Consider the following 26,278-nt stretch of genomic DNA (forward strand, 5'->3'; position numbering starts at 1 on the left):
GAAAGACCTTGTAGGGTAGCAAGCCACCCCGGTCCCCTTTACTCAGCCCTCTCTGTCGCCTGTCCAGAAACGCCACACCTGCACACATTAAAAGGACGATGGCAACAAAATAAATAGCTTGAATACTTGGCATTTGCTGCATAAATGAACATGAAATGAATATTGGATGAGTTAAGAGCATTTATCAGCTTGGGAGCCAGCTGCGAAGAGCAGAGCTAAATTCATAAGTGCTCTTGTTCCCCACAGACCCTCTGGCGGTCCAGCGAGGCTTCCTTGCACTGATTTAGTGCTGCCCTTCCTGCAGCCTTTGAAAAAACAAGCCATTAACAATTAAAGCAAGGCCTGGCTAATTATTTATTGCATGCTTTTGTTAATGCACCGAAGTGTGTTTTAAAACAAGCCGGAGCATATTTCGCAGCAAGGCTTAACTCTGTTAATTCCTTGAAAGAGTTCAGGCCGGTGGGGGTGCTCAGGGAAGTTGAATATGAAGTAGCCTTTGAAGTCAAGCAGATTTGAACCTTGCTGAGCAGCTTTCTTCAGACGTAAATTCAAGTGAAAAGGACATCTCTTCTGGAGGTGAACGACGCACAGTGAAAGCCAGCATCACCTTTAGTCCCTGATGTGAACTAGGACCCCGGTGTGCATGGTGCTGTACGCCTTGGCTGCTTGTCTTGTAAATGGGGAAGACAAGGCCCCCGCCATCCTTTCTGCTACAGGCTGGGGACTTCGACTGGGTTGTGCCAGTGCTCCTGCTGGGACCAAGGCAGCCCAGAGGATCATGCCCTTCAGCTCAGGGTCAGACCAATGTCATATTTGAGGTCAGGAAGGAATTTGACCCCGTGGTCAGACTGGTGCTGGGGGGGGACGCCTTCTACCGGGGGTCTCTTGAGCCTATATTGACACTGCATAGAAGCAGGACTTGGCCGGCTGTGGCCCCCCTGCTTCACCTGCGGCATTTTCGGGTGTGAGGTCTGTGTCGTTTTAGGGTTGCTGGTCGATTTGTATAGAGTTTAGATGATGGTTTGGATGGGGCCGATCCTGCCTCAGATGGACTAGACGCGATCTCCAGGGGTCCCTTCCAGCCCCGCGGCTCCTGAACGCTCTCTGCCGAGGCTGGGAGGGCAAGTGCCTGCTCCGAGCTCCTGTGCTCATCGGCAGCTGTCCCGTCCCCCCGGCCCGATGCGCTACCAGCCGAGCTGCCCGGGCTCCCGGACCTCATTGAAGACTCAGCCATAGCATGATCCTGACCCCTGTCCTATGGGGCAGCTGTGCCAGTCCCAATGCAGCAGGAGAGGGTCCAGACGGCCCGTCCAGCTGTGCAGAACCCCAAATGCCCCTGCCTCCATCTCCCTGCTTTCCAGTGGTCTGGTTTAGGATGATACCCCAATAACCCCCCACCCCCACTCCCCAGGGCTGGACTTATTTGTGGCGAGGCCACTGCTCTGCGTGAATAGATCTGGGGTTTTCCTTGATTTCCTAGATTTTTTTTGCAAAAATCTAGTTGGTCTAATAAAAGATATATATCACCTCTACCACTCCTTTTGGGGTTTCTATTAGGTAGGTGCCTCAGTGGACTTGATCGCAGCCTTAGCAGGGACCCCTCTAGGGAGCTGCAATGGCAGGGCAGGAGTGGGGGGGCGGGGTGGGGGGGCAGCATCCAGCCAGCATCCCCTGGGCTTGCTGCAAGGTGCATGGAGGTAAAACCCCAGCCGAGCAACTCCTATGCAACCAAATTGGCAGCTGCCCCCTGGGACCCCTTCCGCAGGGTTGAGGCTTGCAGAGGAGGGGGGCAGCACCCCCAGGTCCCCTCGGCTCCAGAGCTGGGCTGTGGTTCGCTGGCAGGCGGCTGCGGAGGGAGGAGGGAGGGATGGATGGAGGGAGGGAGAGGAGGAGGAGGGAGCATTGCAGAGGCAGCTGGGCTGGCCAAGGAGCTCCAGCTCCCCCCCAAGTTGGCTTCGCTCTGCAGCTGGGAGCAGAGTCCGGAGCCCCCTTCCCCGGTGCATGGAGCAGGGCACTGCCGGAGCCCCTGGGCTGCAGCAATTTGCTTAGCAAGAGAGGTAAGGGGAGCTCTCTGCTTAGCCGCGGCATTGAACTTGGCCCCTATTCAGGGACCTGGTGAGGGGGTTGGGGGGGAACCTTCTTCTACCTGCTCCTGGGAGGCTGCAAAACCTGCAAGGGTTGGGGTGGGGGTGTGCATGCCCTCTGTGCTCCCCTGCCTTGCTTTAGGGAGAGGGGCATGCCAGTGCCAGTCCCCCCCCCCCGCACCCCAGCCTTTGCCCGGTGTCTGTGCCAGGCCACGATTAACTCTGCTGTCTGGTGCCCCAGGTCCTTGGCTGGGTTCAGGATGGATCCGCTCTTCCCCGCTCACCTTTTCGAAGACCCCGACTTGCGGAAGCTGCTGAATGAATCCTCCATGCTGAACCTGAGCTTCCCCCCCAGCTACTGGTTTAACAACGGCACAGGGGACAGCTTTCTGCCCCTGGGCATGAAGATCACCATTGTGGTCGTCTACTCCATCGTGTGCATAGTGGGGCTGGTGGGCAACTGTTCGGTCATGTATGTGATTGTCAGGTAGGCGATGCTAACATCTAACCAAGCGTCCTCCCCCAGGAGCTGCCGTTCCCCCTGGGGAAGGAGGGGCCCAGGGGTCCTTGCACGGCTGATGGGAGCAAGTCAGAGCCCTGGGTGGTGCAGATGCTGCTTGGGATTGTTGCTCCCTTCCAAGTTTGATAGGCTTGGGACTTTGGGGAAAGAGGGTCCCCCCCCCCAGCCCCTTCCCAGAGATGGTGAAGGCTTGTGTCCACTATTCAGCAGCCCTCTGGTGCCTCCTAAAGGAAACAGAATTAACCCAGAGACTAGACCAGAATGGTAAAAGAAAATGCATCGGTAGAATAAACTCACTGCAGCTGGGAAGGTGCTGAACTGGATGTGTCAGCAGCAAGAGCTAAGATCTGGGGATGGTTAGGTAGCTGGCTATGAAGGCCCTTGGCTTAGAGCATAGACACGCTCTCAGGACTGCTGTCACTAGGAGATTGCCCCCTTCTCTGTGTCCGTACGCTGCACAGCTTCAGCGTTTGCACCGGGACTCAAAGGCATCCCCTTTGGTTTGGCCCACGTGGAAGGGAAATGACAGGCAGGGTAGCTCTCTGCTGGGTATCAATCCCAGCATAGCTAGTCACTCTATTAAATGCCAGGTGAATAAAATATCACCCAGCATTGCAGAGAGGAAGGCGACCGTGCTAGCTGCAGTTGAGTGTCTGGCTCTGGTGGTATTTTGCTATAGCAGAAGGGCTTTTTTGTAGCAGGGTGGAGCAATGAGCAGATGTCACCCCTGCCGTGGTCCAGGTCCCAGCGTTTGCAGCAGTGGTTTGGATGGGTGTCTAGGAAAAAGCACCTTTATTTTTTGCTTTCTGTTATTTTTCTCCATGAATCCGGAGCAAATCTTTCCTTTAAAAGTTTGCAGCATCCGCAGCAAAAACCTGCTGTCGGCAGAAACGACGCGTCTATTTGGACTGCTTGTTTTCAGATTTAGCTTTCGACCTCCCCCCCGCTTACATCTAGGAGGGCAATAACTCACGTGCAGAACTGCTCACTCAGGGGAGTGCATGGCTCACAGCCTGCCCTGGCACGGGCAGAAATAAATCTAGGGAGAACATGATTTATTTGTAAAAAGTCGTATTATTTTTCCCCTCCTTGCAAACCACTCGCTGCATCTTGCATTCATTTGAAGCAAGGCTTATTCCTGTGAGAGACCCCACTGGCTTCAGGGACACAGCCCCTGGCAGCAAATGCCACTAAAAAGCTCAGTCTTTAGGTCTTTGAGGAAAAGGCAAAGTTTAGGGGCTCTTATGTGGCAGCCTCAGTGGTGTTGCTATAGGGGAACTCATGCCCGGACCCTGTAGAGGGGTACCCATCTAGGACCATACTGCAGCAGTTGTTCATTTACATGGCCCCTTGCAAAGGTTTTGGTGTTCAGATAACCCTTGCTTTCCTGATTCCTTTCATGCCACCATTGGCATTATTATTTAGTACCACTTGCTTAGCTGCTGGTAAGCAGCAGAGAAGACTACTTACAAGCAGAGGACTGATCTCCCAACCCTGCATTGCTTATACATGCCCCGGGATCCATCCGTCTCCAAGCCCCTTGCTTCCTCCATCCTGTGCCAGAGGCTAAGCCATTGCTGTGGGTGGTGGGAGGGAGGAAGCTATGGCATTTCACTTCTTCCCCATCTACCCAGGTCCATCGTGCTGCCCCACTGTGGAGAAGGGGCACATCCCCTGAGCCTCCTGTGCCCCCTGGTCCCTTGGCCGTCTCCCCCAGGGCCTTCATGGCACGACCCATCTACCAGCGAAGCATCACATTCATCCAAAAATTGAACCCTGTGAGCAGCTGAGGGGAGTGCACTGGCACACGCAAATGGGATGGGGGGAAGCTTTCGGAAGAGGTATCTCATAAAGAGAAACGCGACCCGGCGGCGTTCATTAAGGGCCACGTTTTCAAAATGGGGAGCCTCTGTGAAGCACCTGCATACCGTGCAGTCAAGCGTTGCAAAGCCTGGCTCGGGGGGGTGCATAGGGGATGCACGCAGAGGGGCTGCAGGCAGGATTTCCGCCTCCAAGCAGCCACAGAAGGTCCAAGCTGCAGCCCCGTGGGGTTGGGACGTTGGGTTCGGTGCCTGGGGACCCCGGGAGGGTCCCACACAAAATCTGCATGGTGCAACTTGGTCATGTTGGAAGGGGAACAGCCTCTAGAAATCTCAGCTTGGGCTGCAAAGAATTGCATGCCATGCTACCAGGTACAGTAATTTAATACAAGGCTGTGCTTTCGACTAACAACAGAGCATCTGGAAGTCAGCCATTTGTTGCTCCTTGACTGGTCACTGTCAAATGAACTGGATTCTCTCTGCCTACCTTTAGGGCAGTTCATGCCTAATGCCAATGGAGAAAACCAGCCTTTCTGCTTCCTATCAGTTAGGCAGAAAAGCAGGGAGGGGGTCTTTGCTAGTCCTGATCCCTGCCTGCCCAGTGCTGTAGCAGGGAACCTCAGCTATATGCGGGCTGGAGTGAAATGACAGTGGAGGGTGGTGAGAGCCATCAGGAATGAGCTTTTATCCATCTGTCCCCAGTAGCACTGATGGGACAGCAGGGATGTGATGCAGAGATATCGAAATGGTTCAGGTGGACCAATCACTTGACCACTGGCCCAACAAAAATCACCGACCAAGCAACCACTCCCCAAAATACATCCAGGGTATTTTGACTCAGAGCTACCTTTGCAATCTCCACTTCACTTCCCATAACACTAGGTAGGGCAGCTGCAGACTAGGTCCCCTTAATCTAGTGCCCTAGGTAGCATGGAAGTATTGGCACGAGTCTGGACCTGGCAGGTCACCCACAATTGCTGTTCGGAGAAGTTGTGTGTGTCTTTAAGTAAGCACCTTTGCTACCCTTCTCTGGCGAGAGGTATATATCCATGCTGCATATCGTCTGTACTTGACTCCTCCCTGAGGACTGGCTTCATTAGTGACTCAGCTAACAGGGATGAATGCAAAATAAGCCTCTGCCTAAGATTTCTCATTAAACTTGGTACTTCTTACGGCTGCCCTGCAGGACTTCTTGTATTGCAGCTCCCAGTTTCCTCTCCTGCTTGAGACACTTCAACCTCGCAGGTATCCTAGGTCGATATAATGACTCAGCACCGTGAATCAGCAGTAAAGGGTAGAAAGAAGGGTGTCACATGCAACACCCGGCTGCCTCAGTGAAGCCCTGCCTCCCCAGGGAGACCCTCAAAATCGACTCCTTTCCTACAGTCTCATTCCTACCCCTAAGCAGATAGAAACCTGCACAGAATAAATCAGTTCGGTGACTGGCAAATTATGACATCTATGCTCCTGGAATCATGTCTCTCTTTCCCCTGTGCTAAACCAAAAAGCACTCTGCTGCAGCGGTGAAGAACATCTTAAACTCCTTAATTCTGGTTCTTTCAAGAGACAGCATCTCAAGGTCTCTCCCATATATAATTAAAATACCAAACATTTATAGAGACTAATATTGGCTTTGTGCATCAACCCTTACTTTTAGCGATGCTTGCAAACAAACACGCTACACAGAGTGGCACAGACCTTGCTTTTAGATCCACCCTTTTGCTCTGGGGACATGGAACACAATGTACCCATATGCAATGCATCTATTTTATAATATCTTGGCTGTGAATCATAACAAGGAATCGGAGAAGATAGAAACGAATAAGATGTCATATAGCACTGGGGCTAGCTCTCTGCCACTGTGGAAATGCTTAGTTCAGTCTAACATTTTCCTTAGTGTGGTTTTATGCAGTCTGAGAGAGGGAGAGTTGAACTTGAAACATTTCCAGACCTGCACGTCTCTAACTTTTCGGGAGGTTTGCTGCTGTGGTTTTTTTTTAAGCAACAGCTTCCTTTTTTTTTGTTTGAACCTTGCTTCCACCTCTGCTCCCAGAGAGATGCAACCTGGTTAAAAATGATCACCCTCTGTTTTTAAATAGTATGTGTTGAATAGTTGTGTTGGGGAAACCATTAGCAGTGCTACTGTCTTCCTTTCTCCTCCTCATTCAATATCTGCTGGTAGTTCAGGCTTCTAGTTTTAAACTAGTATTACTAGACAATAGCCAGGGAAAGAACAGAAGTCCAGCAAGTAAATGAAACTGCGTCTATTGTGTCTGTCCAGGAGTTTGTTCCAGTTTCTTAGTCTTACATCTCTCTGGTTCTTCGAGAAGCTTATTAGCAGGTGGGTTTATTCAGGAGGAACTTTTTGCATTATATCTCTTCCCACATTCAGCAGATCAGACACAGAGACCCAATTTCACCCTTGGTTTAACTTCACTCAAGTTGACACGGAGGATGATTTTGACCCAGCGTTTCCGAACTCTTGACCATAGCCATTTTACCTGGATCTGAAAAGAGTTGTGATGGCAAATTAGCTGGTAGCAAAAGGAAGGAAGCCCCTGATTTAGCAGGTTTGTCAGACAGAGGTTTTGTGCTGGATCATTGACTGAGCCAGCTAATCGCGGCACTGACACAGGGAAGGTTGTTCACCTCGAGACAGAATGGGATGTCTGTGCTCATTAGCTTCATGTCTTAACCCTTGTCTTTTATGGGTTCAGATTCAGGGGCTTGTTAGTGAACCCAAGATTCAGCTCTTGACAAGCTTTGCAGGATCGTGCATATTCTTTCCAAAGACGGAGAGCAGAATGGGGAAAAAAGAAAAGGCAGTCAGCTACAACACAGTCTTTGGATGCATTTTTTTACTTCTTTGCAAAGCCAAGGGGTTTGATATCAATGCTCACCTCAAGGCCGGATGGAGATTGTATTATAATACTTGCAAGCATCTGGATCCATTGCAACATCGAATCATAGAAAATGAGGGCTGGAAGGGAGCTCAGGAGGTCACATCTGGTCCAACCCCTGCTCCAAGCAGGACCAGCCCCAGGTACATCATCCCAGCCAAATATTTGTCTCGGTGGGTCCTCAAAGCCTCCAAGGAGGGAGACTCCACCACCTCTTTGGGGAGCCTACCCTCCTCGTGAGAAAGTTTTTCCTGATATCCAACCTCAACCTCCCTCGCTGCAACTTGAGCCCATTGCTCCTTGTCCTAAGGTAACCAGAGAGGATCCTTGCCCATGTTTTAGTCCACGGTGAATTGTAGGGACATTGATGCGAGCGCTCCTTCAGCAAAGCCGAGGTGTCGGGGAGGCGCTGTCCTTTGCCTGCCTCTCTTGAGAGAAGATGCTTTTAATATTTGGTTTCATACACCTCTGTCACTTGAAATACCGAGGGGTAAGTCTAAAACCCTTTCTGTTTCAACCATTAGCTGGAACTACGGGGAATTTTGGAGCTGCTTCTGGGTTTGCCCACCCATTGCATAACCCCATCCCGCATCTCCCTGGTACTTGGCGGGACACTGCATTCAAGGTGATTAATGCATTGGCACAGTAATCCCGGGACAATTAAACTGGCTGTTTCTGCTGCACAGCCCCTAATTGGCTGAGGCTGAAAAGGGCTCTCTTCAGGAGCATTATTTCCTTGACAGCAAAGAGCTATTGTTCAAGTTTGCCTCATCTGCTGCTTCACATTGATGGCCTATTGTTTGAGCTTCTTACCATTTGAGATAATTACTGCTCCCTCTCCCTTCTCCTGCTATGTGCGTCTTGCTTACGCATGTATTTCCTCTTCCGTGGTTGATGAATTTGCGGCAGGCTATTGAACAGCAGGAGAGGTAGAGAGTTGGGGAAGAAAGGCAAAGATGGCACGTAAAACTCGTCCCCTCCTGTGGGAGCCTGAGTTCGTCCATCTGGTTCAACGTGTTTTGTTTCAAAGGAAGGAAAACCAGAAACAAATGTGTAAATGTGTATTCCCAGGGATGCCGCCAAAGCAAAGAGATTCAGAAGCCACATCCAACTCCTCTTGGCTGCTATCTCATGATCCCCATCCATATTCTCAGGCACAGATGGGGCTTTGGCCAGGATTTACCTATAACTTTTTGTTCCTGCTGTTTTCTATCCGCATTCATTTGTACCGTGCATGCAGCCAAGATTGATGATCTCCTTCGAGGGATCCCGCTTCTTCTTTCTGATATTCATTTTCAAGCATTTTTGGTTTCTGAGAAAAGACAATGGGTTGAAGTCCCTGACATCATCTTCCTGGCCTTTCATATTTATCAGCGTTGCCGCAGGATCAGGTGTGGAGAGGTATTTACAGATGTGACGACCCAGCGAGGAACCGGCTCCTATCTACCTCTTCGGATGCCCCCAGACCTTTAAACACTGGAGCTGGGTGCCGTGCTCAGATCACGTCTTCCCACTTCGCCCTCCTGCACGTCACCTTGTATTCTCAGAGAGGCTCCATCCCCATCTCAGAGCCCCGTTTCCATCCCGTCGGCCATAATCGCTGCCCTTGCAATAACTTGACCATTGAAAATGGCTGAAAAGGAAGCATGGTTGCCATTCGGGGGTGGGGAACTGAGACAAGGACTTGCACGCCTGGAGAAGTCAGTGGCAGGAAGCCAGGGAGTGGGTTTCCATTATGCTAGCTGCTCCATGCCACCCCCTGGGGCGGGTATTCTCAGTGCAAACGATGTAGTTTTATTTCTCTTTCAAACTGGAGAAAACTGCCGGTCACTAAGGTCCTCTCCATGTCTACAGCCTTATGGGAGGCTGCAGTACTAGCTACCCCACTCCTTTCAATCGCTCCCTAGCATGGTGTAGATGTATTTGAGGTGAACTGGCCAAATTCATGTGCAAAGCCTCGTGTCACACACGGGGATTGAACTTATTTCTGAAGTGTCTTAACCAGGAGCCCATTTTTAGGGCTGCAGCTGCTCCATTTTTTCTTTGCTAAGCCTATATTAGAACAGAGGATGAGGCAGGCTGGCAATGGCAAGACCCAGAAAATGAAGTTAATGATGAAAACTCTTTGAAGAGGGGGTTGCAAAGAGGATGGAGCTGGGCTGGTCTCAGCGGTGGCAGATGACAGCACAAGGAGCAATGGACTCAAGATGCAGCACGGGAAGTTGTGGTTGGATATTGGGAAAAACTTTCTCACGAGGTGGGTAGTAAAGCACTGAAATGGGTTACCCAGAGAGGTGGTGCAGTCTCCATCCTTGGAGGTTTTTAAGACCTGGCTCGACAAAGCCTTGTCTGGGATGATGGAGTTGGGGCTGGTCCTGCTTTGAGCAGGGGGCTGGACTAGATGTGACCTCCTGAGCTCCCTTCCCACCCTCATTTTCTATGATAATATTAAATGATCAGACTAACTATTAGGCTTATTAATGATGGTGGCTCATTAAGTTTGTACACATTAGAGATGAGTTTAACATCATGAAAGCCTGGTGGGCAGGAATGAGGCCTGCAAGACCTCAGGCACTGCCGTGCTATCTCCATGTCCTTTGCTTCCCTTTTTACTCATTGCATGGCATAGCTGGGGCAGGTCAGAGAGCAAGTAAATGAATATTGAGTGTCTGGCATTGTGCTGAGTAATCAAAGGCTATTACATCCTAATGAGAGCAGTAGGATGAACATGCAGCTGATAATGAAACGCAGGGTCACGAAAGGTTTCTCTTATGGCAGTGCAGTTCCCAGGAGGACTTGCTTTTCTCCATGATCTGGGGTGTAATATGTATGCTTGCAACTCACTGCTTTCAGGTGCACATGGCTATACATGGCTGGTCCAAAGGGAGGATAAAAGTCCACAACTGGTACTAAGCAATAGCATGCAGCCTCTGTATCAAGTGGCAGAGACCTGTGCATTCACAGCTGTGGGTTTCTGTCCTGGGTCATGTATAAGAGCTGGTCACACGAGCAAGTCTGACTGCACAGAACTGGCCTGGCACAAAGAACAGCAATGGTATTTCCCTTGGCACTAGTCTACTAAAGCATCACAGCTCTGTCCCCTGCAGACATCCATTTGGGATGAGGGCACCCTTCCTTTGCTATAGCCTATTTTGTCCTGTTGCCTTTTGGCAGGAAGGGAATTGCTTGCTGACTGAATAGCCCTCCTGAGATGATTTCTGAGTTGCCTTAAATGGCCAGTTGGCTTGCATGGGGCCCATCCTCTCCGAAAGTGCTGCTTCTGAGTTGCCCAGATGGCCTTAAAGTGGATGGAAACCCGGGGAAAGGCTCGTCATGCAGTAGAAGCCAGGGAAGCGAATACCATGGGTCAGGTACATGCCATGTGATGGGGTCTAAAAACCCCATAGGCCAGAACCCCTGTTGAAGCATGGACTGCAGTGAAACCATGCGGGATCTCCCAGCACAGCATTGGGAGTGGTATAGATCACCAATCCTCTTTTCATCTGTGTTTCCCATATCATTCATTCTGGAGTACGCGGCCATTACAGACCCTTGAGGAAGGGACAGAGGGAGAGAGCTCGACATTGCAGCTGGAGGCCTAGTGGGAAGTAATCTAAACAGCCTATGCACAGATGAGCAGCTCTGTCTGCATCTCAATTAGGTGGAATTGGGAACAGCCTAATCGAGAGATTCAGGATCCAGGGCCAACAGGACTTGTGACCGTAACACTAATGACTCTCCAGGGTTAGAGGTTTTGATCTGTCCCCTCTCAGCCCAGGCATTGGTATGCAGGCTGGGTGTGTCGTGTCAGCAAACAGTCTGTTCAGAAGCCCCTATTTCACATCAGGCCCAGCCACTGCCGGGCACTTGGCAGCTTTATAAATCTACGGCTCCCCCAACAAGCCCTTCGTTTGGTCATTTTGGGGATGTGACGATCCACCCTCGAAAGGGAAGTGTCACAACATGCCATCAGGGCTCAGGAGGAACGAGAGTCCTCCCTTACGTGAGAAGCATGGCATGCTGGAGAAGACAGCTCCATCTTCTCATGCCCCCAGGCTCCTATTTCTAGCGCGGTGCTCCAGCCTAACCTTGTTTGGGGTTTGCTGGTTGGAAGAGAGCAGAGTTGTGTGTTAAAGGACTTGCATTTTTACCTCTTAGATTGAAAAAGGGGGAAGAACACGAATGGAAGTTGGGTCTTGTTTTTTTTTCCCCCCAGTGGGAAACTAAAGGGGAGGGGAGAGCATCCAGCAGGGTGAGCGATGAATGGAGACAGAGCTGGGAAGAGAGGCACTGTCCAAGATCCCCCTTGGTCCAGGAGGCTTGTCCAGAGCACAGGTTTCTCTCTCATTAGGAACTGAATCCCCTTGCTAAAAGAAAGGAGGAGGTTAGCAAGCTGAGTGCCAGCTCCTGGGCGTCTCCTCCACCCAAGCTCCCCTGCCACCCTCCTCACTGACTCATCTGAGAGCCTTCTTGTGCTTGAAGCAGAGGGACTGTCCCCTGCTTCGTGTGGCTCTTCCCTTTGTTCCAGTGGCGAGACTGCGGGTTGGAAAACATACGTGATATCTGATATGCACGGGGTGCAGTATGTTGGCACAGACCAGGTCAGACAAGTATGCATGGTTCAAAGGCTGGTGGCCATCCATCATGGTTCGTAAGAGACTGGGAGACCTGTGGGTTGGAGCCGGGCTTGCTCTCCGTAGACCAGGGACACTGAGGGCAGAGCTGATTGTACAATCGTATAAAACGAGGGTGGAAAAGGACCTCAGGAGGTCACATCTAGTCCAACCCCCTGCTCCAAGCAGGACCAGCCCCAACTATCTCATTCCAGATAAGGCTTTCTCTAGCTGAGTCTTAAAAACCTTCCTTAACCTTGCTGGATAACCTGTTCCAGTGCTATGATCCCTCCATGCATCACATTGCAGCTGATGAGTCAAGGGTAGGCTCCAACTCCAACAGCTGGGGATGTCCAAATCCACGCCACCCATGCCGATAGCCTGGAGGGGGTAGTGTGACAGCTGCAGTGGTTGCTCACCGCATCAGCTCTCCTTGTACAAGGGAAGCCCTTAAGGTTGGATCAACTAGGTCGACTTCAGCTTGGCCTTGTGTGGAGATTCAGTGGCCTGAAGATGCAGCGTCCTGAACGGGGATTTGGAAACCACCCACCAAAAATAGCTTCAGAATTTGCAGCCAAGCAAAGTTTGCCTCCTCCCCCCACTCCAAGTTATTGCTCCCATTTAAAAGATGGAGCCAAAGAGGAGAAGGTGATGGGCTCAGAGTTGCACAGCAGAACCGGCAACATCAGGCCCCATGGATATGCTGGTTTCTTCGGCACATTTCCTTTCCAAACTCATGCAAAAGAGCAGCTCCAGCAAACTGCTCACATCCCAGCTGTGTGCGTATGCTTGTTTGCATAGGGAATGCTCTCATGGTAGTGGATGGGGGCGGGAGCATCCTCTTAAACCTTTGAATTAATTTCTGCCTTCGTTGGGATTAATTTATGAAATATGCTGCTCTCAGTTCCTGGAAAAAGATAATCCACAGAGAACTGATTAATTGATTTTGTTTGCACTGAATATTCTGGAAGTGTTTGGGGACGCTGCTAGGTTGGGGTAATGGCTGTTTAGTTAGAGACTCTCGAGAAGCAGAGCACGAGAGACTTGACTGCAGAGAATTAATTCATTCTGCTGTCCATTCCCCATGTAAAAGCACAGCTAAAGCAACCCTCTTCCTTCAAAACCACTTCACTTTCCCAGCCTACTTCTGAGAGATGGAGCAGCACCACCTTGAATCCCATTTCGTTTCAAGGACCCTAACAGCCAGCTGGAGGGAGGGGGGCTGTGAATGCATCTTGAATCAGCCTCTATAGGCCTAGCTTCACGTATAGGACTTGGGAAGGACTATTGAGACGTGGGCAGAGCATCGTTGGGAGAAAACGCGGTCCTAGATTGGATTTGCTCTCATGCAAAGAAGGAGGGTAGTACTCATGGGACTGGCTGCTGGCTTGGTTCTTCCCCTGCTCTGTCGTGATTAACTTCCTCCGAGGAGCAAAGGACACCACCGGTCCAGAAGGGATTATTTTGGCAAGCTGGAAAGTGGGATGTAGAGTAGAACTGAAGGGTTGGCCTTCCTCACACAAGTCCCAGTGCTCTGGGCTGGGGTTTAGAGGCCTTGTTCACTGCCCCATGCATGGGGAAACACCACCATCTCTACTGGATTTTTGATTAGCTTTAGTTAACAGTGGTGGCATAATGGTTAAACCTATCTTGCTGTGGTGCCAGAAGGGTAAGGTTGGGTTTTTTCCCCCATTTTCATCCATAAAATGTCCTTCCTTAACCACTTTAACTTGAGAATCAACCTTGGCTTGGGTGAACTTTTGACCTTGACCTAGCTAAATAGGTACCATGTTGCTCTGTGCTCATCTCATTCAGAAATATAGTAGCTTCTTGCCCTGTTTCTCAATGATGAACATTTTACTTTGTGTGTCTATGAAGGATGTGAGCCACATTCCTACATATTATGACATTTATGAAGTAGGTCAGCCATGGGGGTGGAAGCTTATACTATCTGACCTATTTGCCTCAGCTACACACTCTGTAGAAAATATGATTCATGGCTTATCTCGGCAAGATTGTCACCTCTTGCATCCTTTGGCTGATAATAATTCTGTCACAAACATGACAACTTCGCTGCTTTTGAGAATGCCCACAGTGTTCCCCTTGGGAAGCGCTAATGACTCATTGCCTTTCCGTGCAAGGCATCTAGTGGAGGCTCTTTTCAGTCCCTACACCAGGCAATGGATGGACGACCCAGGGGCCTTTTTGCAAACAGGAGGAACTGGTAGAATTCATGTTATAGGGCACCAGTTCCCAATTTGGGGTATGGGTACCACCAGTGGTACGCAGACAACCTGTCAGTGGTACACATTAACCGATTTATTATAATTACTTTATATGACAAATAGTTGCTGGCGGTACTTAAGGTTGAGCTGAAAAAAAATTGCTGGTGGTATTTAAGGTTGTATCATTTTAAACTGGTGGCGTGCAATCTGTCAGAGTTTGGGAACCGCTGTAGGGAGTCCATTGAAATGGTGTCTGTGATCTATGGAGAAGCCTGGGAATCATTAAAATCATGGCTAAATCCCACAGGAGAATGCTAACACTCTGCAACATCCTTTGTTACGTCCAATGAATCTGTTTTAGGTGATTTTCTTTTTTAAATTAAAATATTCCCCCTGCTATACAGCCCTGTGATTCTTAAATGCGAAGGTGCAGCTTAGTCTGAACATCTGCTTGCCACGTCGTTTTCTGGAAGCTTGTTTCCAAAAGGCCATCTGGTGCTTTGGGTTTTAGCACCCAAGGTTTGATAGATGCTCAACAATCTTTCATGTAAAATGAGCCTGAACTGAAGCCCTGGATTAGAACAACTTGGCCTTTGGCTCCGGAGAGGCATACAAAAGTTACAGACGTGGGCGAGAGGAATATAATCTCGGGGCACAAAGGTGGTGATACCAGTGATACCGGTGCTTTTTTGTTGTGTTGATCGAGGCTTACTTTAATTCAGTGATCTGCTGGAGAAATCTTTCTATCCATTTATCCCGCCTAAATGATTTGCAGTAGTTTCAAAATTGGTACTACCTTAAACTATATTCATGTGTCTATCCAGTGATATAGCTGGGTGCACACACATGTACTAATTTTCTGACTGTTAAACCAGCTTAATTTTTTTAAGTGGATATAACTGTCAGAGCGTACACATATACGTGGAGCAGAGTTGACTTAAGTGTGGCACAAGATAATACACCTCCAAGGTGTATCATCTTGAGTCTCACTAGTTCAGTTGACCTAGCTCACAAGATGGATGCCATCATGTCAAGGAGCTATATGTGTGTATACTCTGATGTAGCTTAATTTAAGTCGACTTAGTTAAGTCGCCTTATTTTAAGTCTCCTTAGTATGTGTATACACACCCATTATCTCCAGATTAGGTGCCACTTTGAAATGATTTTTTACATAGATGTTCATTGAAACCAAACACGAGGCGGTTTGCACAGGGCTTCCCAGTCTCCTAAATGGGCTGGACATTTTGTGTTTTGTTGGTGACGCGTGAAGCCACCCCCAAACCTTGGCATCGTTTCCAGCCGCTGTGAATGACACAAACGTCTCTAACCAAGATTTCTAAGAATCTACTGACATGCTTGATTTTCTGTTTTTGAGGCTGGAAGGGGCTCAGACATACCCAGCACGCCCCCCTGCTTCCATCAACGAGAAAATCCCCTTGACAGCCAGGGTCAAACGTCAAGCCAATAGCTGCTCGCTTTTTTTAAAGCCAAAGATTTTTTTTTCAGCAGTCGATTACATTTCTGCTGGAGGAATACAGCCACATAAATACCGCTCTCAAGCACTCGCTAGATATCCTGCTCTCTGTATGTTGACTCACCTGAGGGCCCTATCAAATGAAAAACAGACTTGGTTTTCTGGAGTGTTCAATCCTTGGTTGACCATGTATTGCTGAAACCAATGTTACATAGCCACATCGCTTAACAGGGTGCAGTCGCATAGATCTGGAGGTTTGCTGTGTTCCTGCAGACAAGGAGCCATGGAGAAAAATACGGGGTAGATAGAGCCCTCCGACAGGTTGATGCATGAGCATGTAACAGCAAATTCTCCTGGGAGGAGAGCTAGAATCTGTTTAAAATGAGCTCCCTAAGTTCATACCCCATGGTTTTCCCTCTGCTGATATGGTTTGAAAGCATATTCAGATTAGAATAGAGAACAAATGCAGCTGGGTAAGATCGGCTCCAGCATCAGTAGCCAGCTAAAGGGCAAATTCACCCCAGGGCTGGAATACCAGTGGCTTGTTGCAAAGATGTTAGTAGAGCTTTCGGGGGGAAGATCGGCCGTATGTTCTGCCATTGCTATAATAATTTCACCAGGAAGTAGAGTCAAATTAAGCCAGCTAAATAAACTCAAAGATGACCAAACAACTTGAAATTAGAAAGGGAACTGGGAAAGCTCAAATGCTTTGTCTTCAACACTTTGCGCACATCCATCCTACTCAGGGTCTGAGTTTTGCCGCATCTGTTCTAATAATTAAATGCTTCATGTTGACTGATCTATGGTCTGATCAACGGCCCACTGAAGGCATGGGCAAGATTCTGGTTTGCTTTGGGACTTGCCCCACATATGCTGGGTTTCTCACAGATGTTATCCATCACAGTGGATGGGACTTCCCGTGTCCAGAATAGAGGATGGGCAACAGGGTAACCTCATTACCTGCAGTTCATGTTTGCTCCATGCTTTCAGAGCATCCCTGAAGCTTCTGTGAGTGTGCAGCTGAATCCAAGTCCAAGCAGACAGGCGGGGGGAAAGTGCTATCCTGACTTCATAATAAATAATTAGGATGTGCCTTGCATTTACCAAGAAGCTAATGAAATGCAGCTAGAAATGACAATGAGCTTTACTGGGCCATTTTTTTTTTGCAAACTAATGGCCAAGCTGCTGACTTGTAAACCGCATGATGCCTGGCAGATCAGCTTATCTGCTAACGCTCCGAGCAGCATTATAATTAAGTGATACGTGATAAAATCCTGGCTTAGCCTTACTAAGTCGTTTGTCCAAAGATGGAATCTGACCCTTCTTGACTGACAATAATGCAATTTAACGTTGGCTTGGACAAGTTTGCTGAGTTGATACATATGGCTGGAAAATCAGTAGCACCATGGGAGACTGCCGGGCCCATGTTTTCGGATACATCTTCAGGCTTGCTCTTATCTCTTGGTATTTATTGAGTTTTACAGGGGATGGGTGTATGCGCAAAGCTCTTTCACTCTATTTGGTCTTTCCTAGTTTTGAGACTCAGAAACTCAGATTTGTGGATTGATCTTCTTGGCAAAGGGGGTAAGAGCATTGGCAGCCATTCACATTGGCCTTGGGCTACCCACTGTCCATTAAGTGGCATAATTGTACCCAAAGCACAAGAAGCCTTGGGAGGAAGGTACCTTGGGACCATGGGAAGGGAAGTACCCCCATGAGACAGCTCCATATCTGCAAGCTCAAACCATTCTGCGTGTGAGATCTGGGTAAGCGCTGGCAGGCAGACCCTCTGCGGCACTTACTCACAGCAAACTCCCCAGCTATCTGAAATTTCGGTCAGAGTCTTAACGTTAACACCAGGCTGGCTTGCTTGCTTGCTTGCTTGCTTTTTCTGTTACATGAGACTCCTTTAAAGCACATTTACCTCCATGAAGATGAAGTGGTTCCTAGAGATTACAGGAAAATGCTCCAGCCTTTAAAAAGCTTCAGTTATTTATCTAATCACAACTCACAAGTGTATTCTTTAAAAAAAAAAAAAGTAATCTTTCTGCCATGTTCCTGAGCCATTTCAGCAATTTAGATGCTTGCACAAGTTTCCTAGTAAATGAACCGCTAAGGGACTGGGGCAAGAGCTGAGCTTGCTGAGAACATGGTGTTTTTAAGGCTGCTATTACACTGCAAATCCCTCAGCCTTCTCCAGTTAATGTTTCCAGCCAAAAGAAAAAAAAAGAACAGCCTAAAATACTACTGTCTATGTCCTTTCTTACTGTTGAAAACATTTAAATCATACACAGAAATACAATAACGGGAAAGGACATAACATAAGTTGTAGGGTTGGGTTTTTTTAAATGTAGCGTTGCTTGGGGCGAAATCCCATGACATTTGTAAGTCTCTTATCACTAGCCTCAGAAAACGATACGGCGTGAATTTTTCATGCAAATGGAAGCGAGAGACCTCCAAGGCTCCTCATTGTTTTGTAACGTTCACTTCCAAATTAAACATCCTGCGTAGAAACCATTAGTGAGAAATCGAGACAGCTAGAGAGATGCATTTGGCGGGGTAACTAGATGTCCAGTCATTCTGGAAGGTGTAATAATGGATAACATTAAACTTCGTGGACAAAGACCATCAGCATCCATCAGCTTCCAGGCCAAGATCAATAGGAAATGTAGAGCCAAGCTCTTCCTTACCCAAAAGTATTTGGCTTACATAGAGACCTTTGGCTCATCGAGGCTGCATGGTATTGAATCTACCCTTTCCACCAGCGCTGATGGGTTGGCTGGCTTGAATATCCAATGCAGAATGAATGACCACCCAATGCAATCTCTCTCCCAAGATGTAAATAGCAAGAGATGAAAGAGGTTTATTCTAGAGCGTCATCTGTCTTAATTACTCCCCTTTTGTCATAAGTATGATTAGATGCTGATTAGTAGGAGAAGCAAACACGAAGCCTGCTCCTGACAGTGCAGGAGATTTTTTTTGATAACAAAACATTCACAGTCAGAGCTTGCCTCAAGCTGAGCATTTACAGCTTATTATACTGCATTTGAGTCCATGCAGGCTTAATGGCTCAACAGATGGGCAAATAGAAAGCACACCTGTTTCTGTCGCCGGTGGCCCACAAAGGAGTCATTGTGCCCACCATCACATCCAGCCTCCTATGGGTCCCCAGCCCAAATGGCCACGTCCCCATTTGCAGCTGGGAGGCAGCCCAGAACAGAGCCTGAAATCCAGCCTCGAGAGCCAGAACAAAATGCTTTGCATGGCTCTGCTCTCACTGCCTGGCTGTTGTATTGCCAGTAAAAAAATATTGTGTGCTATTACCCTTCCTCATCGCTTTGCACCGAGCGTGCTCTTTGGAGACCTAATAAAGCCTGAAATGAACTTGAAACCACTAAGGGAATAAACAGTCTACATGACTCCAGTTACATTCGGACAAAAGATCTGCTTGGACAACCTACTGCCTTTAAAGACGGCCCTCGAACAATTCACAAATACATTGAGCACAATTGTAATGCACCTCTATTAGAAGGGCACCGCCATTAAATACTTTTTCCAGACCCTTAAGTGGAGGATATGATTCACTATAATTTCAGCTTTGAATGAGCGCTCACAGAGATGGTCTAGATCTGAAAATAACAGCTTAAAATGGAGGTGTTTTTTTCCTCAGTGAGATGGCTGGGTTGAAAGAGATTGAGACCTGGTTTGGCAGCAGTTTATGGGAATGTGGGCGTTGTGTTCAATGGAAACGAGATCCGTCCCGTGAGGAGTGACTCTTCGCTCCTGTTGCTTATAACAGCTTAGTTTCAGAAAGTGGAAAGGTTTCTTTTTAATTAAAAAAAAATAACTGTTCGTTTCTGACAATTGATGCTCTTTGCATTTTGTGCTACAGCTGTTTGGAGGGACAACGTATGCAGACGTGGTCAGGATCTCGTGCATGAGCGTCCCCCACTCCCGGGGTCCCGGTCACTACATGGGATGATGTCTGCTTTGTCCAACCTGGCTTTGTTACAGGATTTAAAAATTAGAGCATGTGTTAGCCTGCTCTTTGCTTGGGAGTAGCTATTAGGCCTTTTTGTGGGGTGAGATGAGAAGAGGAAGGGACATCTCTGCTGATTGTGTGACTTTTTTAGGAAGTTAATTGGAGGGGGAAAAAATGTTTACCAAGACTCCCCATGCCTCCTGCTTGATTCTTTGGGCTGCAGATTTGGGAATAGGTTTTAGCTGTGGACTGGGTCTACATGGACAGACCCATTATCTCCTGTAGGAGTCTGCACCCATGCTGGGGTCGAGCCCTGCAAAGGGACTGCACAGTGGGTGCTCGGTACGTTGAACTTGATACTGATCCTTGTCTCCTCATAAGCTGTGCTGTTGGAAAGCAAGTTAAAATTTCCCCATTGCTCTCTCCTTCATTTCAGATTCACTAAGATGAAGACAGCTACCAACATTTATATCTTCAACCTCGCCTTGGCAGACACCCTGTGCCTGATGACCTTGCCTTTCCAAGGGACGGACACGTTCCTCGGGTTCTGGCCTTTTGGAAATGTTCTCTGCAAGATTGCCATCTCCATTGACTACTACAACATGTTCACCAGCACCTTCACCCTGACCATGATGAGCGTGGACCGGTACATTGCTATCTGCCACCCTGTCAAGGCTCTGGATATCCGCACGGCTCACAAGGCCAAAGTGGTCAACGTCTGCATCTGGGCTCTGGCCTCGGTCTTTGGCATCCCGGCGATGGTGATGGGATCAGCGGAGAATGATGATGGCGGTTAGTAGAAATGGATGAACAGGTGATATCCTGCATGGTAGACTGCATCCCTAGGATGTAACCACGGTAGCTCGTTAAGTCCATGATCATAACACCCCCTTCCCTCAGGGGCTTGTAAATAGGTTTTGAACTCCAGTTTTCATTCCCACTGTACAACATTTTGTTTCTGGAGATAAAGTACTGGTAGGCACTCCAATAGTTGGTAGTAGTAGTAGTAGGCACTTACCTTCTGGTGGACTGGAGAAAGTTGGGAACATATCTCTCTGCTACACACTTACACACTGTCAGCCTCTTCTGTCTTCTCCCTACCCTTGTCTCATACCTCAGTCTTCAGCGACAGGATGAAAAGAAACCCCTAAAACAATTGAACCCACCGAGCATTGCTGTGCACTATGGGGAAAGAAAAATCTTTTCTTCTTCTCCAGCAATATGCAGCTTAGTCTCAATTTTCACATTTGATTAGCTGAATTGCAGCTAGCTTGTGCTGATGTGCTGTACATCTCTCTGGACGAGAGGGTCCTTGTGTGTTTATGCAGTAGGCTTCTCTTCTTGGTGAAAGGATTAAGTGTTCGCTCTGCCACCTCAGTGACAACTCAGCTCCTAAATCTGCACCAGTGCAAAGTAGGGTTATCTTAAAGCAGGCTTGGGAAAGTCATGCCTTTATCTCTGCCTTCCTACCTGCTTTCCTTAGTCTACCTCTGTCTCTTCCTGCCTCCCAATGGGAGTACCCTCTCTCTGCCCCACCACCACCTCCTCATGCTTTACACCAGGTTCCCAGTTGAAGAGAGCTGGCTGGATGCAGATCTCCTCCAGGGGCCATCAGCACTGCTAGTCAGCTCTACAGGTTTGCAGCTTGATGGCCTTTCAATGCTGCATCCAAATCCCAGCTGTTCCCACTTTCACACTGTTCAAAGCAAACACTGAACCGAAGAGGCTAATCCATCTCTTGGCACCGCGAGAGTGTTTTTTAAACATGCAATTTGAACAAAAAGATGCATAACCTCCATGCACCTCTCCCCTCTTCTGGTTCCAAGAAAGTTGAGTGCACTGAAAAGAGCATTATCGTTAGTGCGTCCTTCCTACTTGCCTCCAGGCATCAAGGGACCAATGCGCTTTCCTGATGGCTTGCCAAGCTTGAAATGAGATGGAGTAATCTTGGTCTTCCATAGTTTTAATTTACCTTTTAATACCACTCTTGACATATAACTCGAGTTACCCTTGCAGTTTTTGGAAGGAGGAGGATGGGGGAAAGATGGCGCTGCATGGTGCCATAAAGCACGAGTCAGATTTTATTACCTAACCGTGGAGCAAGCCTGGCACGTCCCAGCGATGTAATGTCTAAAATTATTTCTGAGAGTTTGTCCTAACTGGTGGCCACAGGGGATACCAAACCTCATGGCAAAATGCCTAGAGCAAAGAGGAGCTGTGGGTTGTCTTGGAGCATTTGAGTCCTTTAAGGCTGTTGCATTGGTGGGGGATCAGATAGCAGCAGCTGGATCACCTGACTTTCTGCATTTGTGTCCAGCATAACACAGGGAACTTTAGCCTCAACTGGTTTCATCCCTTTGCTAGTAGATAGTGCTCTGCACTCACATCTATGCACTGGGAATATTGGCATTTCCAGCTGAAAGAAAACATCAGCGGCACAGCTGGGCAGTGGAGGAGAGAAGGATTGAATGCATCCTGTTGAGTCTTGAGCAACTTACTTATTCACTCCACATCCAGCTGCCCTGGGAAAACAACATGGTTAATGGATAGAGCACCAGCTTTGGGCATAAGAAATTTGTCCTAACTCTGATTACAGGCTGTGACCTTGGGCATGCCACTTTGCCTTTAGCTTTCCCACACTCTGTTCAATTTGTACATGCTTCATGGCAGAGACTGACTTGTGGATTTGTCCAGCTTTTAGCACAGTGGGCCTTAACGTCTGTTAGGCAGTCATAAACATGCATGAAATGGGCAATGCAAGGGGCAGAAAGCAAATCACTGCGCAGACAGATGTTGCACGTGCGTGCATTCCCCATGCACATTATTTTATTGTTCTTCTCTCCATTCGTTGCAGAGATCGATTGTCTCATCAAGCTCCCTTCCCCTGTGGGTTACTGGGATCCAGTCTTTGGGGTCTGCATCTTTCTCTTCTCCTTCATGATCCCCGTGTTGATCATAACCATTTGCTACAGCCTCATGATCAGGCGCCTGAAGAACGTCCGAGTCCTCTCGGGCTCCAAGGAGAAGGATCGCAACCTGCGTCGCATCACTCGCATGGTTCTGGTGGTGGTCGCCGTCTTCATTATCTGCTGGACGCCCATTCAGATCTTTGTGCTGGTCCAGTGCCTGGGTGCTAAGGCTGAAAGCGAGCTGGAATTGGCCATCTCCTGCTTCTGCACAGCCCTGGGATATGCCAACAGCAGCTTGAACCCCGTTCTCTATGCCTTCTTGGATGAGAACTTCAAGAAGTGCTTCAAGAAGTTCTGCTTCCCCACCGCCTTCAGGACAGAGCTCCAGATGTCCAACAGGATGTGCAGCATTGCCAAGGACGTGGCTTATGCCTGCAAGAACTCAGAGGGGACTAACAATCCGGCCTGACTAGGCCAGGAAATCCCGATGATGGCTGCCAGTCAGAAAAGTCCAACCACCCCCACTTCAGAGATAACTCAGATAACAGCCCTTTGACAGTGGCTTTCCTACCCAGAGTTGCAGACTGGAAACCTAGGAGGCAGAGTGGGGGGAAGGAAGATACAGGACTGCAAAAGCATGCAGAAAAGGAAGTCATTCTGACGCATTTTTAACGAAACCAGCCTCTCCATTTAAAGACTGTGTTTTCATTTGACTCTATGATTCCTAAAGGATGCCACCGTGGTGCATTTTGCACAGGGGTGGTAAAGCATTCAAGAAGTAGAGGGTTGAAATCCCAGAGCTTATTTTGCCATTGCTCTCGGGGATGCAGACAGAATGCAAATCACTTTTGCTCGAGTGGATTCGATGGATCGTCAAATCAGGTGGATTGCAGACTGCAAATTTTATTCCTACTGCAGCACGCTGAATTTCAGACTTCATTGAAGCCAAAGCAAGGAATAGCAGCAAAATGCAAAACAAAGATAATTTCCAGAATTATTCATTGGCTGCGAAGGAAAAAAAAGAAACAGTCAAACACTCCAGCCAGCAGACAGAGAAGAGCTGGCTGCTCCACTGCGTGGCTGGAAGTGTTGGATCAAGACTGCTTAACAAGAAAAGCATAAATGTCAGTGACTGACTGTAAAACCACGTGCCTCAGAGGTGGAAAGGCAGGGATAGTAAAAAGTGACCGACACCAGCTTTTATGGGGTAGAAGGGAAGACAAATGAAGACTCACGTGAACAAGCTGGTGTTGGGTTTTTTCCTATGTTTTCAGCTTAAGGAGGTCTGGTTGTGTGTGCGTGTGCGTGTGCATGAATGCAGAAGCACACAGAGACGCACATCTATAAGGTACAGCTACAGATACATCAGCAGGGCATCACCTTAGCGAACAGAGATCTCTCCCAGTGGAGGTGAGAGGAGAGGGGAATGAATGATGGGGGTTTATTCTGGAAAGACGAGGGTCTTTGAGTAAATATGGTATCTTAGTTAGGCAGGCAAGGTTCTTCGAGTAGATGTGATATATTTTATTAGACCAACTGAGTAGTTGGAAAAATGCTCAAAAACCTAGCAATCTTAATCTGGAAAGACATTTGGGGTTAGGGCCATGCTACGCAAGGTCCTTCAAGAAGCACTTGTCTTCATGGCAGGACCTCTAATGCTCCAAGCTACCCTGCCATTCTTGTGTCATAGGGGCAGACAGAAAGCTGAGGGGAAGAGACATTTCCACCTGAAGTGCTTGGGGGAGATGGTTCCTAGGTTAATGGACACCTCTCCGGTTGCACATTGCTTTTTCTGACAGCAGGCTTGCAACCACGAGCCAAATCGTCTGCCCTGTTGGGTCAATTGGAGAGGAAAGCAAAGAGCCCGACCTTTCCGTGGTGCCTGTGAAACTAGAATTTCTTTCCTTTGTGTAGCACAAGAGTCCGGGAGGAGATTGGCAACGGTGGCTGAGGATCTACCCGCCCGCGCTGCGGGGAGCAGAGCCCACGTCAGACTCTCAGGAGCGGCCTCTCCTGCTCTCTCCGCGGCTTGTACAGATTTCATGTGAATTTCCTGTGCTCTGTGCTATGAAACGATGCATTTCCCATGCGTTGATCTGCTGACATTTTAATGCCGTACTGTTCTTTATATACCCTGTATGACAACACAATGTTGTATTTCCATGTTGTATGTTTTCGCCTTAGGGTCAGGCTTGAAACACAAATGAAATGCCTGGGTCCCCCAGGTAGAAACCGGACCTTTGTAAACTATGCTAAATGGGGCTAGAAGGAATCCTGCCCTTAACAAAAGCAAAACTTTTGCCATTGCAAACTTTTGCAATTAACTTTTGCCATTGCAAACTTTTGCAATTAAGATTTTCTTTAAAAGAACTGGGTGGGGGTGGGGGGAGGCACAGCAAGCACTTTGCATTGGAGAGTAATCACCAAGCAATCACACTGGTCATGAGGACATGTAACGATTATCCTGAATAAAACACCAAGCATGCAGAGAAGGAACACCTACGACCCCTTATCTTGCAGGCACTGCTGGCTAACTGCACCGTGCCTTTTGAAGTTAGAAATATATTTGGGCAGGGGGTTACCTGTACATAACACCACTCTTGTTCAAGGAGAAGTCTGGGTTTTCCAAACCATCAAGTCGTTCCCTCATCTGACAGTTTTTAAACATTTGCACCCAAAAAGTGACGGGGTTGACATGGCTGCAGGGTCTGTTTCCGAAATGTTGATGAGGGAGGGGAGACTCAAGCGATGGTGGAATAAAGAGCATCCACGTTCCTTTTCTAGCGAGCTCTTTCAATATTTTATGTCCTTTCAAAAGAGAGAGAGAGAAAAAAAAAAAGAGAAAAGACCTGTGATTTCTTCAATTGTTCGAAAGATGCAAACTAGAAAGAATGGTATTTTTTTAATAATGTGATTTTTGTTAAACTATGCTGCAGCAATCCTACAGAAGCGAATTACTCGATATGTGTCTGTTTATTCTGCTTTTGGATCATTTGTGGCATTTTGCAGTGAACGTGTTAGATATTCTGGTGTGTGCTCAGTGGAACTTGTTGTCAGAAGAGCAACAATGACGACAGCAACGACAATAAAAGCTTTATCATCCGGTGCCTCTGGAATGAAAGGGCCATGACTGGCTGGCTGGCTGAAATGCAAAAGCTCTTGAATTATCTTTGGAAATGGTTGTAACGAGATGGTTGAGCTTCCGGCGATGGCAGCATAAATGACAATGTTCCTAGGTGGCTACTTGTGCTTTAATAAAGGGAAATAAACTCCTGCACTTTCAATGCTGGTGAATGGCTTAATTGTGTGAATGGATTGCAATACTTGATCGTTAGTAGGGAGGTTTATTGGTGGGGCGCCACTGGAGCGGCACAGAGGGCGCGGCAACACGAGACGCTAGAAGTGCAGTAGACAAATCTTACTGTGCATTAGTGTGTCACAACAAAAGCCGTGCTAATGCGCAGTAGGATTAGCCTACTGTGCATTAACATCACTTAAAAGACGGCCACCGGTGCTACTGCGCAGTAGTGCTGATTATGGTGCGTTAAGCTAGTACCTGTTCCTGCTGTACTTAAACTGAAATAACAGATACTAACTTAATACACCATAATTCGCACTACTGTGCAGTAGTGCCGGTGCACACCTTTTAGGTGACGCTAATGCACAGTAGACTAATTACAGTGCATTAATGCACTTGTAGACATGCCTACAGTCAGCTATGTTGACAGCCTGTCCCACTGAAGTCAATGGG

The 26,278-nt window shown here is 48.1% G+C and overlaps 1 protein-coding gene across 1 annotated transcript; it reads left to right on the forward strand.

The window, feature by feature from the left end:
* The first annotated feature begins 1,905 nt into the window (after positions 1–1,905).
* OPRL1 (opioid related nociceptin receptor 1) lies at positions 1,906–25,811 on the forward strand. The gene is made up of 4 exons (XM_006273067.4): positions 1,906–2,057; positions 2,326–2,571; positions 20,055–20,410; positions 22,473–25,811. The coding sequence occupies exons 2-4, from the start codon at positions 2,345–2,347 to the stop codon at positions 22,994–22,996; spliced, it is 1,107 nt and encodes a 368-aa protein (XP_006273129.3). The 5' UTR covers positions 1,906–2,057; positions 2,326–2,344; the 3' UTR covers positions 22,997–25,811.
* The last annotated feature ends 467 nt before the right edge of the window (positions 25,812–26,278 follow it).

The sequence above is a fragment of the Alligator mississippiensis genome, chromosome 9, assembly GCF_030867095.1.
Source record: "Alligator mississippiensis isolate rAllMis1 chromosome 9, rAllMis1, whole genome shotgun sequence".
In the NCBI taxonomy this organism is placed as follows: Eukaryota; Metazoa; Chordata; order Crocodylia; family Alligatoridae; genus Alligator; species Alligator mississippiensis.